At 34.6% G+C, this 13,141-nt stretch overlaps 1 protein-coding gene across 5 annotated transcripts in view; it reads right to left on the reverse strand.

Moving 5' to 3' along the window:
* The window catches only part of CDH18 (cadherin 18), a 624,577-nt gene that overhangs the window by 171,888 nt on the left and 439,548 nt on the right, over positions 1-13,141 (reverse strand). For all 5 annotated transcript variants that reach the window (XM_081131289.1, XM_081131291.1, XM_081131293.1 and 2 more), the window contains one exon: positions 10,843-11,328. In XM_081131289.1, coding sequence (XP_080987415.1) covers positions 10,843-11,070 — 228 coding nt within the window. In that variant the 5' untranslated portion in view covers positions 11,071-11,328. The remainder of the gene's footprint in view (positions 1-10,842; positions 11,329-13,141) is intronic.

The following is a 13,141-nucleotide window of genomic DNA, read 5'->3' on the forward strand; positions in this document are numbered from 1 at the left end:
CTGATAGTAATGCTAATATCACATAGTTTCTTTCACATGTTTTCACAGCCCCAATATGTAGCACTTATAAAGTCTGCAAACTGCCCATGACTATAAGACACATTATAACAGAATTCTCCTGTATGCAAGCTTCACTGGAGTCTTTCTGCTCAAGATGGGGAGTTGAGCACAAACTTTTTATTGATTTTTCTCCTTGAAGCCTCAGTAAATTATAAAAAAAGCCTTTAAAAGATTTAAACACTTGGCAAAGTAAAGTTTATAAGGTTTGCTGTCAACACGAAAGACATTTCAGTTAGTTCCTCAAAAAAAAAATTGCAAATGAAATAGTGATGGTTGAGTTAGTTCCTCAAAGATAAATTGCAAATGAATATAGTGATGGCCTTGGAATTGTCCATATATCAGGCTGTCAGACAAGTGGCTACTGTGAGGTGTCACTGAGTCCCTGCTGGCTTCCCTTTGTTATGGGCCCGGCTCATGATGACATGTATGTAGAGAAAAAAATACTCAGTTTCAGTCAACAACACATTTTTTAAACAGGAATAATACTTTCATTTAGAAGTTTCAGCATTATTTAAGATCATGCGAAAAGATCAAGCTCACACATGTTCCTTTAAGATGAGCATTATTTTTCAGGTGCCATTATTAAAAGAGTATAGTTATTTTCAACACTATTGAAGATTCTTCTCATTTTACTCAAGGTATCCGTATATATCATTAGTACACTGAGCCTAAAAACTAGTGGTTCTGAAAGATACTAATTTGGGATGATGTTGCTTGCTTTAGAAATACTGGTATGGACTCCTGTTTTCAGATTTCCCGACTTAACTGATCCAATGTGCAGTCTGAACTTGAGGGTTTTCACAGACTTCCCTTCCCACCTAATCCTAACATGCAAGCGAGGCTGACAACTACAGCCATGTACCTCATCGATATTTGTGCCAGAGTAAAATATACCAGACCAAAGGTTTGTTTTAATACATAAACTTAACGTACCACATACTTATCTCCTTGTTATTTTCAACTTTTCTTATAGACATTAAGATGCAGCTGCAAAGCAAAGGATAAAACTACTAACATGCAAATGAACAGCTCTCCAGACAGTCTTTCGTCTTGCACAGCTGCACTGCCTCTGACGCTCCTCCTCCCAGAAACATAAATATTTACTTAATGTTTGTGCCGATAATTGATGTGTAATTAGATATTATTTCACCCTTCTGCATCTAAATGTTTATAAAAATGGTAATAAAACTCAAACCTCTTCATGGTCAATTTAATTCAATGGAACAATAATAGCAGGGTTCAAAAAACAAGAGTAACAATGGCAATGCCAGGAGAAGAAAAAGCACAGCATAAACTCACAGCACAGGGCATGTGAGAGAGGGGTGCGTCCCAGGGAAAAAAATATTTGTCTCTCTTACAGCATTTCCTTACTGCTTAGTGTCCTCTTATTTTAATTAAAAGTAGTTTGCATTGCCTTGAACACTACAGATGTGTTTAACACTTATCATGATTTTGATATAACAATAGAAAGAACACATGCATGCAAAGCAGCTAATGAACTGAACAAGCAATTACTGAGCAGACAAGATGTTTCAGAACAAGTTTATGAATCATTATAAATATATATATATATACACATATATATGTATAGTGATAATCCCTGTCTTCAAAAAAAGTCAGTAGGCATTGAAGTGAGTTCAGAAAGGAAAGACAGTGACCTCTAATTACTCTGAGTTCTATTGTTTTAAAATGGGCTGCATTGACTCTATCTTGGCAACACAATCAATAAAATAAAATAATGAAGTAAAATAAAATTCAAATATATTCAACTTTCCCATATAGTTTGGGAGTTATTTAAACTATATGCTGTGTGTGTGCATGCGCGCCATGTATTAGTGTGTCTTTTGGGCACCCCGCATCTGACTTTTAGGAAAAATCAATACCCCATTGTGAGACTTTTGGTAGAAGAGAGAGTTTTTCTCACCTGTGGAACCCTCAGGAGCCTGACTCTGCACCTTCCCTACTTGGGGCAGCAGGGCCACTTGCACATACATGACTTATGCTGGGCCAACACATGCTCTTGTCTGGAGCTTTGCAACTTGATCCGTGATACAATGACCGAGGGACAGAGCAGATACTATTCATGTCTGGGTTATCAGCAACACAGTGGCAATGGCAGTGAAGTCCAGGGGCAGGAGTGTCTGTGGCAGTGCTCTAACTCAGTTGTTCCGGGAGTAGCAGCTTCCCTTGGGCCCTAATTTATTTCAACACCAATTTACTGGCTTTTCTGCCAATTCTTTTTTTTTTTTTTTTATAATTTTTATTTTTGTTTAAAGTATTACAGATGTCCCTTTTTCTCCCCAATGACCAGTTCCCCCCCCCCCCCGTTCCTTCCCCCTCCCCAGTCACTCTCCCCACCATTGTCCGTGTCCTTGGGTTGTGCATATGTGCATATAAATTCTTTGGTTACTCTCTCCCCCTCAACCCCCTCTCCCTCTGACATTTCTGTAAGTTACCAACATCCATTTGGAAAGTTACTTGTTCTTAAATGATTCAGTCAGATTCTGTTGCTCTCAAGAAGGTTATCTATTAACTCGTGGTGTGAGTACAAGCAGAGAAGCCCCTACACATACAAATGGACTGAACAATAATGTAGGTTATTTGGAACCAAGGGTAATCGAGAGTCTGGCTTGGCCCTCCTGGTCTTCATAACATTTTTACACATTAAAGTTAGGCTTTTAGATACACAGTGTTTAATTGCGTTCTATATGCCTATGATTTCATGTGACCTTTACAGACTCATATTTTGTATACATTTTGCATATGAGGCTTGGTTTCCAATATTGTTGCCAATAGCTATAGGCAACTATTTAAATTCAAATTAACAGAATGTAAAATTCAGTCCCTTTGTTGCTCTAGGCACATTTCAGATGTTCAATAGCCACATGTGGCTACCATAATGGAAGTACAGATATAAAATGTGACCATAATTTCAGAAGTCCCATTGGATGGTACTGATCTTAACCAGAGATTTTCAACCTTTTTCATCTCATGGCACACATAAACTGATTACTAAAATTCTGAGAAATAACTAAAAATATGTTATATTTTTACCAATCTGATGATAAATATGTATAATATTTACTCATTTATACCGGACAGCCATTGTTGAGTTGGCTGCTGTCATTTTTTTAATTTGATAATTGAAGGGAAAAGAGGTCAGGTATTGCATGTTTTAAAAATTCTTGTGGTACACCAGTGTGCTGTGGCACACCAGTTGAAAATTGCTTATATAAACACACTATTATAATTTAACCTTCCCAACTGTTAAATCAGAAATGTTTGACTTAAGTTATTTGGCACAGGTTGACTGTCATTAATCCATAATGGTGCTTGAACAGTAGTCCAAGAAGGCTCAAGAGGGAATGCATGCCTTTTCCATAAAATGAATTTATATTATTTTATATATTTTTACTTTTCCTTATTAACCAATGTAGATAATTTTTTAAAGGAATCTGCTTAATAGAGAAACTAATTCCTAGAAATGGGAGGTTTTAAAAGACATACCCTAAAAGGTAGAATTGACAAATATTTGGACACAGAAGATCCCTCGATATCTAGTTGCAAGTAAGGAAATCCTTTATATAGCGGAGCACAGAAACTGATTGCACTGTTGCCTGCAAATCTTGGGATTTGGACTCACACACCCATCAGTTTGCAGTTTCAGGATGTTGCTAAGAATCCTGGTAGCATTATTTGCATCTCCAGTTCTACCTGTGCCTGGAGCTTATTCTACTCTTTAGGTCTACAAGTTAGTAAAACACTTCTTATTAATAAACTAGTTCCAGATAGTTTTCTTCACAACCCAGCAGCGTATTACTAACCAGTATAAACAGTGTGTCAAGGAGAAGAGCTGAGGAGAATAGCTCTGGATAAGTGGCATGTTTAGGAATATGTAAGTCTTCACGTGCTCTGGATTATTAATGGCTGGAGTGGGACAATTGAAAGGGCTGAAGACGATGAATAAGTTTTTCTCAAATAAGCAAAGAATCCATGAAAAAAAAGAAAGTGATTAGTGCTTAAACATCCTAAGGTAGTTGTATTTTAAGATAGCTCTAATAGGATAAAATATCAACTTTAAGCTCTACACAGTACCTGTTAAGAAGAAACAGGGCATGGTCATATTTCAGTAAGCAGTAAATGGAACCCACAAAGTTTAATGTAGAAGCAAACAGGACTTAAATGTTGTTAAATATGTTAGACATATAAATATATGCTTAACACAATACCACTACTGCTACTACTGGGAATTGGAATGAGTGGTAGCATAAAGCAACTGGGTACAGGAGGCATGCAAAAAATAGAGAACACATTAGTGGAATAAAATTTTGACCATTCTATGTTTTTATTGTTCAGGAGGTAGGTAGAGATTTGAACTTTTGACTCTGAGGTAAAAAATGCACGCAAAAGTTAAGAGCAAGCACAGATATAAAAAACATACAATATAAAAACTCCAAACTAGTAAAGAGAAATCCCAATAGATATTAGTATGGTAGAATAAGAAAATAAAAAACAAAAACATAGTGCACATAAAATACAAAACGAGTTGGTAGTAATAAGTCCATATACATTAGAATTCACAGTAGGCAACGGAATAAAATTATCACTTAGAAAAACAAATTTTCAGAATGCATAAACTAAAAGTTAAAAGTCGCCTGTATATGTATTATAAAAGCATGTAAAATATCATTATAGCGATATAATAGTATAGACAAAATATTCAAATATATTTTGAGCAAGAAAAACATGTTATGAGGATGTTAATATCAGATCAGCATTGACACTTGTTGCCACTGGGCCTGGATAATTCTTTGTTAGGTGGGGGAGTGGGGAGAGGTGCTCTCCTACACGTTACGGGTGAGCAGCATCCGGGGCCTCTAATAACTAAATGCCATAACGCCACATCCCTACTTGTCACAATCAAAACTCAAGTCCACATTAGAACTTTCAACTTTCAATGGCCCTTGGCCCTTTTGCCTTTATGAGCCCTTTTCTGAATTAAAATGATAAATTTTATTTATAGTTTTGTTAATATAAAGACTAATATAATGTAGACTAAATTATATTTATTTTCATATTTTATTCTCATTTGAAAATGCATTAAAACATTTTTTCCTCTATGATCCTAGTGATTATGCCAACTGTAAGTAATAGATTATTTAGCGGAGATTAAAAAACTGTATGCAGACATTGCCAAATGCTTCCAGGGGTCAGAGTCACCTCTGGTTTAGCAATATTCACAAACACACACACACACACACACACGGGCACATTTGTATTGTAATATAATGTGATTAAATACATATAATGTATCCATAACATATGTATTGCAATGCTTTGCATTGATGACCTTTTAAAAATTCCCAGGGTAGCACTAAGAAATGTTATAGATAACGAATGCTAAGGCTGTTCAGTAACATAAGTATTTTTAAAATTATTCAAATAAAGTACTATTTATTCTCTAAAAATACAATTAAACTAATGAAATATGATTAAAAATAATTATAAATCACTACACATTAAATGAAATATAAGCCAAGTAAAATTCCTCTTTTATGCTTTCAGTTTCTTACAGGACTGGATCTAAATAGTTAAACTTCTTGACAATTGAGAAACTTATATCCATATAAAACTGAGCACCATAATTAATTTCACATGACATCATGTCATCACGCTGTCATCTGCATAAAATTTAAATGTCATGTTTTGATACAGGAAATCTTCCATTCCAAGTAAGTTATGATAAAAATGTTCATAAAATTATCATCTTGACAATATTAAATGACAATTGGGACCATTTCTTGCTGTGCATTTAATTTCCAATTCAGAGTTTGTGATGACATTAAAGCTATCATATTTTTTTTCTGAAAAGCCTGAACCTTGTCATTCCTTTATACATAATGTATTTTCTCTTTTTAACCTCAAAACCATTTATTAATTTAAAACTATAGTACCCCATATTAAAATAGATTTGAAGGTTCTCTTTTAAAAAAAGAAAAAATTATAGAATAATGGTAGTAATAGTAATGATGAAAGGGCAATTTCATGCACTATATACTAGAAACTAATTTTCATTAAAGATTCAGATATGTTACAATTTCTTCTTTGGCGGTGCCGTAACTAATCCCTCTTCCCACTAAGAGGTCACTTAACTGTTTCAAGCATCGTTGGTTTTTATTACTTGAGGGATTTGGCAAGATGATTTCTTAGTTCCATTATACTGCCAGAATTCCTTGCTTACCCTCTATATGTTTGCTGTTTTTCAATAAAGCAAATTGTGAAAAATTGTGTAGAGTCTACACTTATCTACTCACACATGTAAGATGTAGGTAGGGAAGTGAGGGAGAGGTAGAATTTTAGAACTAACCTCCTAATGGATGTAAGCAATATCTTCCACATGTTATGGTTTATATCTAAAAAAATTATTACAGTTATAAGCAGATACACCACAAATGCAGGAAAGTGAAGATGGAGAATATAATTCATTTGTTTGCCCTGAAAAATGTTAAGTTTTTATTAGCTTTTATTATTAAATATATATTTAATACCAATGCAGTCCTAAACCTAGCACAGTATTGTTAATAGGGAGTTAAGTAGGAATGTACTTTTTGGTTTCTTACCTCTTGTTTATAATGTTTATTCCATTCTCTTTAAGTATCAAATAACGCAATGTGGACAATACCCACTTAGTGATATCCTACAAAAACTAGTTTCCTTTATTTCTTATATGAGAATGCTTGGCCAGTTAAAGAAGTCACTTAAGATGTCTTTAAAATGAAAATAATATGTATGTATGGAGTACATTTAGCTAATCACATTTACCACTTCAAGTATACAAAGCTTATTGCCAGTAGTTGTATGTTAATAGACATAGTTCCAATGTGTATCCTTAGTTAAATTTTACCAATTACACATGATTAAATGTTCCTAACATACTCCAGTAAGGGTCACTACACTTTGCAACTACAACCTTCACATCAAGAATATAATTTTTTGGCAAATATGAGATACATGCAGTACAGCCAACGGCTAGTGGCTAAAAATAAGGATTTGAATGTATTCTAAATTATAATTCTGCTATCTAACATAAGCAATTCCACTTTTACACTATTATTTTTATTTAATCGGTAATATTTTCTAATATATATGATAAACTGTAGATATTAAGATTTTAAGAATGCATTTTTATCTATTGCCACTAACCCTGAACCAATATAGTAAAATTTCAGAAGTATCTAAATCAAATAAAAATATAGTTTCAGTCAAAATAATGCTAAGAATTACTATATTAAAATAATAAACTTATATATAGTAAAGATCATAAATTCAAAAATAAATGGTAACTGAAAAAATTATTGGTAACTTGTAATCCTGGCAAAGAATTATTGCACCAATTATATAAAGAACTACTAGTTGATAGGTTAAAGAGACTAACAAAAAGAATATAAAACCAAGGGCCATGAAGAGTCAGGAAAAAAGAAATATGCATGAAAAGAATATTTGAAAAACTGATCAGTTACGCCCATAATAAGAGACATGCAAATCAAAAGTACACAGAGATGCAATTTTTCACTGATTATATTTGCAAAATTCCAAGATTTACAATCCCATCTGTGGGCATTGCTTCAGAAAAATAATCACTGTTACACATCGCTGAGGGAGGTGCAAAATTCTACAACACCCAGAGAGGCGGACCAAGTAAGATTTACTGATCTTTGAGTCAGACTCTCACTTCTAGAAATCTCTCCCACAGATATACCTACATGTATGCTAAATGAAGCCTCTACCGGGACATTTGTTACACTCTCGCATGTAATGCAACGAAACAACAACAATAAAAACAAAACACCAGGGTTAATGAACATCCATTAAAATGACTATTGAGGAGGAGTATACCAGTAAAACTGGTGAAGTAAAGACCTCCAAAAAATTCTCTCCTCCATAAAGGCAGTGATTAGTTACAGATTTTTGTTGCAATAATTTCCAATAATTATCACAACCACTAATGTGACTAGAAATGGTTACAGGTTATGGAGTCCTTCCCAGTGAATTACCACATTTGATCATTACAATAGGCACTGAGATTGACACTGTGTGAATAAAGATGAAACAGCCCCCAAACCTGCTTTGAAAGCGTTCACAGGACAGCAGGTAAGGCAGATGTCCCAACCGGAGGCTCACGGGCATGGCCTGTAAGCGACCGTCAGTAAACACTGCAGGCCTCCCAGGCTCATTCCCTCTCGCCACTATCAGCTCTACCACGGCAGGTTAAAAACAGCCTCATACGGTACCTAAATGCATGAGTGTTCTGTATGCTAATAAAGCATTGTTTATGCAGACTGAAATTGGATTTCATATAATGTCTGAGTGTCACAAAATATTATTCTAAAAATGGTTTTCAACAATCTGAAAACAAAACTTATTCAGTACGCAGGTAAAACTAAAGCACGCAGCTGGCTGAATTAGGCACGAAGGCTATAGTTTAAATGACCTATGATCTAAACCATAAACCAAACTTTATAGCATACTTGAATTAGTAATAGAAATGTCAAACAGTATTTCTCAGTTTTACATGTAAGGAAACAGAAGTGCAGGAAAATAAATAGACTTGCCAGTTTGAATACAGATAATAAGCGGGGAGGCTATAACTCAGACCTAGCTCTTCAGTCACTAATCATTATTATCTCATGAAGGCAATGAGTCCACTCCAACAACAGGTGTGATGTATGGCAGCCCTTTCCGGGTGTGTGTGACATCTTAAATAAAATTATAGTCTTTGTTATAATGGGATTTACTCAAGACTGTTCAACTTTTGCAAAATAAAAAACAACAACCACTAGACTACACGGTCTATGTTGTTTTCACATGATATTCAGAAAAGAGAGAACTCTTTTGTTTCAAAACTGTAATGACATTACCATATAATTTGTTCCGGGAGTAAAGGGTTTACTTTCTAACAAATGGGTTATTATATCTTCAGTATCCTAAATATTCAATTATTTAAAAATAAATTTAACAAGTCTATGAGCTCAAATTCATGAGATATAGTCATATGTTAATTATGCTATTAGATCTCTCATGGCCATTACATTCTGGAAAAATTATGGATTATCAAATATACATGCATATATTTGGAATATATATTATCCATGTACATGCATATGTATAGTTATACTATTCGCTATTAGAAATGGCCTATTTGCCATGGTCATGGCCTCAGCCACATATAAATGTCTTAGTGGTAACATATATTGACCAATGTCACAAAATTAATTCCTTTATTATAAATCCAATCATTGACTCAGAAAATGCTAAGAAAATTATCATCAGAATCGATGAGAAGTTGATCTGTATCAAAACAGTTAGGTTTGAGTTTTTATCAAAAGTCCAGCAAGTGTTGTTTTTTTTTGTAAAGTGAAATACAACTACACATAAAAAATTAAGATGCAGAACTCAAGGATACTCCTGAAGGAAAAAGAAATCTGTTCTTTTTCTCCCTCCTTTTTAAGGATTATAGAAAAGGGACTCCTGAAGTTCACAACAAAAATAATTTTCTAATAATTCAATATGATATGCTTTCACTTTATACGTGTTTCCATTTACTTTATGGGATACTTTGTAGGGAAAACAATATACGGAAAGAAAATGAGGATTATTTTGGTCTCATTTTAATATGCATATAAGAGAATGATAGAATTGTTTGAGATCTTTTTGTGTGTGTTCCACATTCTGACTCCACAGCTCCTGTCTTGTATGGAAAATACAGCTGCAACTCAGTCCCTCTTGGACAAGGGGTGCAGCAGATGGCTTGTGATCTTGCACTGCCTACGCATTAGGGCAGCACCATGGCTTGGATTGGGTAGGTTTTTCTTTTTTTTGGTATTTTTTTTGTACTGACACTGCTAAAGTGAATATAAATAGTCTAGCAGGGAGATGGGAGTCACTGAGCCTGCAGTCACAGAGATTCTACCGCTGTGCTTGCTGTTTCTGTCATAGGTACTGAGCTAACCTCAGTGTGGCTGCTTCCAAGGATCGATCAGTAATGCATCAGAAGACCTCCCCACTTCCCTCTCGATTCTTCACCCCAGAGCCCAGATGACACATTTACCGGGCACACAATTTCCTAAACGGTTTGATAAGCCATTAAGTTGTCTTGTCTGTGGTTTTGAGAGAAAGTAAAGTTGGTCTGAAATTACTGATCATTTGATCAATTTCATTTTTTTTGGAATATAACAAACCCTGTACATCAAGTATATATTTAACTTATATTTAAAATAGATAAAAAATTGTATGGAAATTAACTTAGGGGTTAGAAAAATATCCATGTGCTTTTAAAGGCTGATGAATTCAAATCCAGTCTCTGTAATAGAAATATATTAAATGTCATGATATAGCATTTTCTTTTTAGTCTCATGTGCATTTGCAATAAATTTTAAAAATTATAAATACCAATGTACCAATAAATGACATTGCGAATTCCAACATACCTACATGGTAATAAAGACAAAATTACTTAATTGTGTGTTCAATTAAGTGTTTTCATTTTGCATATGAGAACAGAAAGAGCAGCTGCTGGTAAAGAACACTGTTTAGGGATGTGACATGATTGGTAAAGTTATTTGTTTCAACCATTATTTTGAACTGTGTAGCATAACCATTAGCATTCCATGAAACAATTCACTTACCAGTCCGCATCTCTTCAAATCCAACTCCCACTCCACCCTCATCTCACCTCATAATTTCCCAAAAGTGGGAAAAACAAACCAATCAACAAAAACTTACCTTTCCAACATACTGTGGATCGGGTCCCATATGTTCTTCTAAAACAAAGAACTGATTCCAAACCCATCCCCTCTTGGGACGATGGTGGACTTCGGTTTCTCCTTCGATGTGCTTGGTTTGGTTTCTGGTCACCTTGATGGAGCTGTGGTGGGCAGTTCCATAACACCTCTGCACAAAACAGAGACACACGAGGACTGGACAGATGCAAGATGTGCTCGTAATTTTCATTGTAAGATAACTTCCCAGGTCACAGTTTTCTTTCTTTTCCTTGTCAGCTACAAATGCTTAGTGAGCATTCAGGAGAGAGGCCAAAGCATCCTTTAGAAGGACAGTCCAAAGTAAGTTGTTTAGCGTGTCCATGATTTAACTGTCCACCAGGGAAAGGTCAGACTGCATTTACATCCTGAAAGGCTTCAGAAATTCAAAACTGTAGTTGTCTGATTCTAAGCCTTCACAGTAGGTGAGCCCAGGCAACCATTTTTCTACCTAATGGAAAGAGAGAAAATTATATACATAGCAAAACACCGTAGTTTTAAGTATTTGCTTTGAATGCAAATTATACTATTTTGCAGGGTGATCCTGATAGGCAAATAATGTGTGCAAAGTCTTTTGGAAATGCATACAAACATACATACACACAGTCATGTATAAGCCTATACAGTGCACATATGTTTACATGGACCTTCCTATCTATGGTGCCATTTTTCAATATACATTTAGAATAAGTGCACATTGAGGACATTCACATGTTTCTTGAAACACAAAAAAGCAGCTCTAGGGAGTGTTTAAATGCTCCAAATCTGGTGATGAGTTTGTGCGCATGCCTGAGTGTAGTATGGCTGCTTGCAATGACCTATTAGGAACTCCATGCTAATTACAAATTTTTTGTTTGATTGTTTTTGTTTATTTAGTTTTGTTAGATGTGATAAAAATTTACTGCACACTAATTGCCTGCTACATGTGACTCACTGAACTTCAACAAAATACTCCCTTGGGTTGAAAAACTGTCACAGACCATCACAAGAATCCAGAAGGTGTTCAAGCTGTTTAGTTAGTAAAATAAAACAGAAAACAAGATGACTGATAAAATATATAAAATTGAAAGTTAGTCCATGCTCAGAGATCAGACTGGCACAATCAATTATGAGTGAGAGTATCACTTGGCTCAATCATAGCTTGCATGGATTTTGATTAGCCTGCAGATAATCTATGGTGCAGTCTTTACATACAGGCAAGACAGACACTCAAGCGTGGGAGTGACACTACACATAATCCTAGCAGCCTTGTAAGGAAGGGTGTGAGGAAGAAAAGACGGTGGCAAAAAGTACAGAGAAAAGGTTTTGATTTTCAAATGAAATGTTGCAGACAGGGACTTAGGTTTTAGTACAATTGAAAAATAAAGGAAAACTTGGGAAAGATTACTGGAAGACAAAAAAGGTTTGCTAGGAAAAAAAAGTTGACTGACATTAGCTTATTGAAAACATAAAACTGTGTAGCAGGTTCTGCTGCCTTTTTATATGTGTGCATTTCAAAATGTTTAGAAAAATTATACTGATTGAAGATTATAGCCACTCCACCTTGTAAAAATATTAGATGAATCACTTTCTCATTCCATTAAGTTCACCCCTGTGAATCGGCACAAACCGAAATGGGGATCTAAGTGAATCACAAAGTGGTTGATACGACAATATAAATTATTTTAAAAACTGCGTATAAATAATCAGCCATCACATAATTCTTTTACACAATTGGTAAAATGTTTATACTGAGTAGGAAATGAATTAAAAAATCACATGAGACAGAGCGAGGCGCTTTCCCATCAATATGCTTCTCTGTAAATTAGGGTTAATAATAATGCTTACTTCACCAGTTTGGCAAGTAGTATATTGAACAAGAATCAGGAACTCATTTTAATCATCTGGCAAGTAAAAATTAAACTTTGTAATACTTTTTGAAAGCAAAGGTTCATTTTCCACTGACTTAAATAAGTGACTTAAAACTCTCATTACATAGAAAAAAGGAGAAATCATCCTAGTACCAATATATAAAGAGCACTGAAAAGTCAGAAGGCATAGGTCTTCTCCTCCCTTTTTTCTGACAATTGACTTACTATATGTACTTATGCGAACCATCTAATCTCTTCAAGTCTCAATGATCTCATTTACTAAACTCTGTGACTTAAATATTTTAATAGTCTTTCTAGTTTATTTAATAAATTGTTTGGATTATCTTATATTGAAGTTTTCCTTCTTACTTATCAAAATATTCTTAACTTTTAAGTAACAAATTTCAAAATAAG

This window comes from Miniopterus schreibersii (genome assembly GCF_964146895.1).
Source record: "Miniopterus schreibersii genome assembly, chromosome: 3".
Lineage (NCBI taxonomy): Eukaryota > Metazoa > Chordata > Mammalia > Chiroptera > Miniopteridae > Miniopterus > Miniopterus schreibersii.